We start from the raw sequence: 6,000 nt of genomic DNA on the forward strand, positions 1-6,000 counted from the left end.
AAAACTTTTAAAAAGTCAGAAATGTGAGATAAAAAGTTGCAAAAAATAGATTTTTTTTTTAAATTCCAAGGCAGAAAAAAAGCATCAGAATTGTGTGGAAAAAGGGATGTAAATCTGTGATTATGGTTTAACAATTTGAAATGGCAAGATAGAAAGCTTGCAATTCTGAGAAAAAAAGTTCAGTTACTTTTTTGTATGCTGTGAGGGAAATAAGCTTCCATATTAAACTGTGTTTTATTAAATAGTTGATTTGATTGATGTCATGCTCTACTTGTTCTGGTCTCTCCACAGGCTCTGGCTCCTCATCGAGTGTTTCTTCTGAGCGCAAGAGTCCCTGCTAAAGTGAGTGTGTGTGAATGGTATTCCAGTTATTCCAGCAAATGTAGTCCTTGTGAAGACATTTTTGGTCCCCATTATAAGTCATACAGAATGATGAAAATACAGTTTGTACAGTATAAAACCCATTATGGCTATGGAATGAACCCTTAATGATAGGAATACCTGAGTGTGAGAGTGTTTATCTTCTCTTTGATCTGCACATGTTCAGGCCTGTAGGTTCACTCAGTCTGTAGCGGTCATTTCTGTGTGTTTCTTCTGTTTGAACGTTTGCTTGTGTGATTGTGTTTAATATTGTGTTTGTTTATGATCTGTAGTCTTTCCGCCTGCAGTTTTATCATGTGTTTGTTTGTCTTAAAGGTGGATCAGTCCTTCAGCATCTTTGACATTCAGAGCATCAGCAGCGTCAAACAGAAACAGGTAAACATCAACTTTTACAATTTATTACAAGAATCAGCCATATTGCCTAATTTAATTACATGCACAAAACCTAAACAACAATATGGGCACAATATTGAGAAAAAAATATATAGTAAAATTTTTAAAATTGTCAAATATTATTAGCTGGCTTGAGAAAGCCAATTTACTGAAATGCTAATTTAAACTTACAGTTATTATTCTTCTTCTGAGACTAAATTTCAGAGTGCTCCTTCTTCTAGAGCTTTAACTCTACAAACTCCAAACTCAGGGCAGATCTTCAGTCTGATCTGACTCCAGTTGCTGTATCTTTTCTAGCTGATCGGACTTACGGTTTTCCTAAAAATGGTGATTAAAACTGGGGAAAATCCCATAGACTTACACTGAGGGAATGTTCAAATGATCAACACTATTCAAACTCACAATGACAAAACTGTTAACAACATGCTAATCATGCTAACAACAGGCTACTAATGCTAACATCATGCTAGCAACATTCTAATCATGCTAGCAACATGCTAGTAAGAGGCTAATCATGCTAGAAACATGCAAACAACATGTTAATGCTAGTAACTTATTAATCATGCTAGTAACGTTATCATAATGCTAGTGAGATTCTAATCATGCTAGCAACATGCTAGTAAGAGGCTAATCATGCTAGAAACATGATAACAGCATGCTTATCATGTTAGAAACATGTTTATCATGCTAGAAACTTGCAAAGCATGCTAGTAATGCTAACATCATGCTAGCGACATTCTAATCATGCTAGCTACATGCTAGTGAAATGCTAATCATGTTGGAAACATGCTTACAACATGCTAACATGTTAATCATGCTAGCAACATGCTAGAAACATGCTAATAACTTGATAATCATACTAGCTAAATGCTAAAACATGCTATCTATCCATTTATCAGTCCATCCATCAGACTGGATTGCCTTCAAAACATTTAAGCTTTAAAACTAATTTAAACTTCAATCTTTCTTTGGACTGAAAACCACACAATTTCTAAAACGTAAAAAAAAAAAAAAAACATGCACTTTTCAACTTAAAGTTACTTTTTCATCATCTGGTTACAATTTAAAATAACTGTTTTATAAGTGAATATCTGTTAAATTGTAATTTATTTCTGTGATGCGCAGCTGAACTTTCAGCATCATTACTGCAGTCTTCAGTGTCACATGATCCTCCAGAAATCAGTCTAATATACTGATTTATTACTTTTATTATCAATGTTGGAAACAGTTGTGCTCCACAATATATTTGTAAAAAAAAACAAAAAAAAAAACATCATACAATATTATTCAAAAGTCTGGGGTATGTAAGATTTTTTTTAAATAGAGAGAGAATTTAATACCTTTATTCATCAAGGATGCATTTAATTGATCAAAAGTTACTTTAAAGACATTTATAATGTTACAACTGATTTCTATTTCAAAATAAATGCTGTTCTTCTGAACTTTCTATTAATCTGAACTAGCTGTATGTCATTCTGGATTCAGACCTAGTGCTCCTCTACAGTCCTGTAATGCTGTGATGATTGTATATCACCCCCTGCTGCTCATATTGTGCTATAACCCTTGTGTTTGTGTGTGTGTGTGTGTGTGTGTGTGTGTGTGTGTGTGTGTGTAGTTGCTGTTGGACTTTGACAGAGGACAGCTGTCACTGAGACTCACATCTGATCAGGACATTGATGATTTCATTGCACAAATAGGAACAAACGTTCAGGAGATTTGTCCAGGACTCAACCCGCTGTACGGCCGTCTCTCTCTCACACACACAACTCTGTATAGCTATCTTTGTGAGGACATACACTGACACAAATGCAATCTCTAGCTCCTTACCCTAAACCTACCCATCAGAACTAAGTGCCTCACCCAAACCCTTACCCTAAACCTAACCTTTACCCAATTATAACCTGATCCCTAAAACCAAGTCTTGACCCTCAAACAGGGTCTCAGAAAGTGAGTACTGGCCAAAATGTCCTCACTTTACAAAGTTGTCCTGGTTCTGATGGTCTTAAATCTTAAACCGGCCCTCATAAAGATAGCTGGACAAGTGCACACACACTGTAACTCCATACATGCAGATATGTGTGTGTGTGTGTGTGTGTTTATTTCATATGTTTGTGTGTGTGTTCCAGGAGGGTGATAAAGAAGCTTGTGTTAAAGCCGGTGGAAAGAGTCACCAGTTTACAGACACTCTGGGAAAATCACACACCAGCAGAAGCAGGACCATGTGGTACACACACACACACACACACACACACACACACACACACACACACACACACACACACATGTACAGTTGTATGCAAAAGTTTGGGAACCCCTTGCAGAATCTGTGAAAATGTGAATATTTTTAAAGGTCCCATATTGTCAAAATCGAAATTTCGTGTCTTTTTTCATGATAACTGAGGTCTAGGGGCTATGTAACTACCATATGAGTTTGAAAACAGTCAATCCACAGTAAACTGCACACAGCCTGCTTAAAGTAGCTGTTCATTTTCACGAGCCGCTGTGACTTCCGTAACGATGTGACGTCCGATCTACTCAGTCACCGCCTTCAGTCACCGCCCCGAGCGCCAACCACCGTCCCACCCTCCTTTTGTCAAACCCAGACAATATCATGTCCATAACATTGCTTTGCAACAACAACACAAAAAGAAGCCGAGAAAACCCTGTTCAGTCGATAGATGTCGAAACTACATCATTGCACAGGTTTCAGAACAACATGAATATAAGAGACCAGCGGCACGTCAACTTCAGCCTCTTTCACACAGCGATTCCGGTAAATACACGGATAATGTGTCCCATGATTTGTTCCGGAGTTGTTTGATTTGGTTCATTCACAGTTGTTTTCCGGAATCTGTGCGTGCTTTACACACAACCCATAAAGACATGTGACGTTTGGATGTGAGATGTAATGCGACGCGTACGTTCCACGAAACTGAAACTAACCTGAACAAACTGTGCTTCAGTGCTGATAGTGCGGAGCTGGCTCTGTCTGATGATCGCTGCTTCATTCCACTTTGCACGTATTTTTTTGTCGTGAAGAGTCGCAGGGTAACGTGCATCATCACTATAACACTGCCTTTATGGTTCTGGCTTTTGTTCACACAGCGCTCGTTCCCGTAATTTTCCAGAATCAGCGCGCATTGTGAAAGGGGCTTTACTAAAGCAACAGTTATGTAGCTTACTGCATTCGGTGTTTGAAAAAGAAAAAACATTAATGATCATTCTGAAATATCTTGTTGAGTATCAGCAGGCTAGGCTCTCTCTATGGCTCTGGGCTCGGCTACAGCATACATGACCGCAGTTAACTGTGATTGGCCTGGCTGTGCGTCACTCAGAAAACAACAGGCCAATCAGAAGAGAGGCTCATGAATATTAATAAGATGGGCCACATTCAACCTGTTTTTGACAGAGCTCCTAAAAAAGGAGCTGTAAAAATATATTGAGATAGATTTTGGCACTTATACCGCAAATATATATTCTTAAGGACATCAACAACTAAAATAAGCCTCCAGAAATATGGGACCTTTAACAAAATATTAGAGATCATACAAAATGCATGTTATTTTTTATTTATTACTGTCCTGAGTAAGATATTTTACATAAAAGATGTTTATGTATAATCCACAAGACAAAAAAAAAAATAGCTAAAGTTATTCAAATAAGCCCTTCTAAAAGTTTACCAAAATTTAATTCTTAATACTGTGTTGTTACCTGAATGATCCACAGCTGTGTTTTTTGTTTAGTGATAGTTGTTCATGAGTCCCTTGTTTGTCCTGAACACTTAAACTGCCTGCTGTTCTTCAGAAAAATCTTTCAGCTCCCACAAATTCTTTGGTTGTCCAGCATTTTGTGTATTTGAACCCTTTCCAACAATGACTGTAAGATTTTGAGATCCATCTTTTGACACTGAGGACAACTGAGGGACTCAAACTATTTAAAAAAGGTTCAAACATTCACTGATGCTCCAGAAGGAACACAATTAAGAATCGGGGGGTGAAAACTGAATACTTCTTTTTTTGTTAAATCTGATTTTCTTTTCTATTTAGTACTGTTGTTCGGAAGCAACAGAAGATTCCCGAAAGACTAAGTACAATTTACCTTGATCTTCAAATACAAAACTTTTCACCCCCGGCTCTTAATGCATGTTTTTGTCCTTCTGGAGCACCAGTGAGTGTTTGAACCTTCTGTAATAGTTGCATATGAGTCCCTCAGTTGTCCTCAGTGTGAAAAGATGAACCTCAAAATCATACAGTCATTGTTGGAAAGGGTTCAAATACACAAAAATGCTGGAAAACTGAGGATTTTTCTGAAGAACAGTGCTCAGTTTAAAGCTGAGAACACACTACATGATTGTCATGCCGATTATGAATGAAATTTGGTCTTGATCTTGAATTGTGCCTATAGTTGGACACTCAGTCGCTGTTTGCAGTCGGCACAAAAAGACGCATCTTAGAGTTCAAGTCATTGCCAGCGATTGCGACTGACAGCAGCGATTATATGCGGCTATATGCGGTTGTGATGCGTTCACTGTCAAACATCATTCAGCATTAATTTGGTCATTTTGTCAAAATAAATATTCTTGAATACAAGAAAAATACAGATTGTTCTTGTTGTGATTTATTTAGTCTTTCTTTTAATTCACAACTTAACGCTATCCAGATTTAAATAGTTTTATTTTTGAAGAAAGTATACCCTAAATTATGTCAGTGATTCTCTCATTTTAAAGGTGATCGAGAATTATTTTATTTCGATCTGCAGTGTAATATAAGTCAGTGGTTCCCAATCCTGGTCCTGGGGGACCCCTGCTCTGCACATTTTGCATATATCCCTTATTTAACACACCGGATTGAGATCAACTCATTGGGGTCCTCCAGTACCAGGATTGAGAACCACTGATATAAGTTAAGAAAGAGATAAGCCATAGCCCTAAATATGTATAAACTTTTTTTTTCTTAACTTTTAACTTCTTCTAAAAATTTCTTATAAGCAATATTAAATTAATAAGCAATTAATAATAAACAATATCAACTTTATAACTTTATTTGGATTCACTTCGGAGCTTCACTGCCAGTTTGCGAATCTTTTGATTCGAATTTGCGCTAAAGCTCCGAAGTGAATCAAAAGATTCACACAAGTAAAGCAGGTTTCAAATAAAAGCACTGGTGTTGTCCGCAGTGTTGTGTTTTGGTGCGGCTGTGTGGGTAGATGTGTTGTGTAGTGGAGTGA

The 6,000-nt window shown here is 37.3% G+C and overlaps 1 protein-coding gene across 1 annotated transcript in view; it reads left to right on the forward strand.

Moving 5' to 3' along the window:
- LOC141289440 (F-actin-uncapping protein LRRC16A) overlaps positions 1-6,000 on the forward strand; it is a 47,157-nt gene that overhangs the window by 7,233 nt on the left and 33,924 nt on the right. Inside the window, exons 3-6 of the mRNA XM_073821535.1 lie at positions 292-342; positions 697-756; positions 2,390-2,511; positions 2,901-2,998. Of these exons, the coding sequence (XP_073677636.1) occupies positions 292-342; positions 697-756; positions 2,390-2,511; positions 2,901-2,998 (331 nt within the window). The remainder of the gene's footprint in view (positions 1-291; positions 343-696; positions 757-2,389; positions 2,512-2,900; positions 2,999-6,000) is intronic.

Source organism: Garra rufa, chromosome 17 (genome assembly GCF_049309525.1).
Source record: "Garra rufa chromosome 17, GarRuf1.0, whole genome shotgun sequence".
Taxonomy (NCBI): Eukaryota; Metazoa; Chordata; class Actinopteri; order Cypriniformes; family Cyprinidae; genus Garra; species Garra rufa.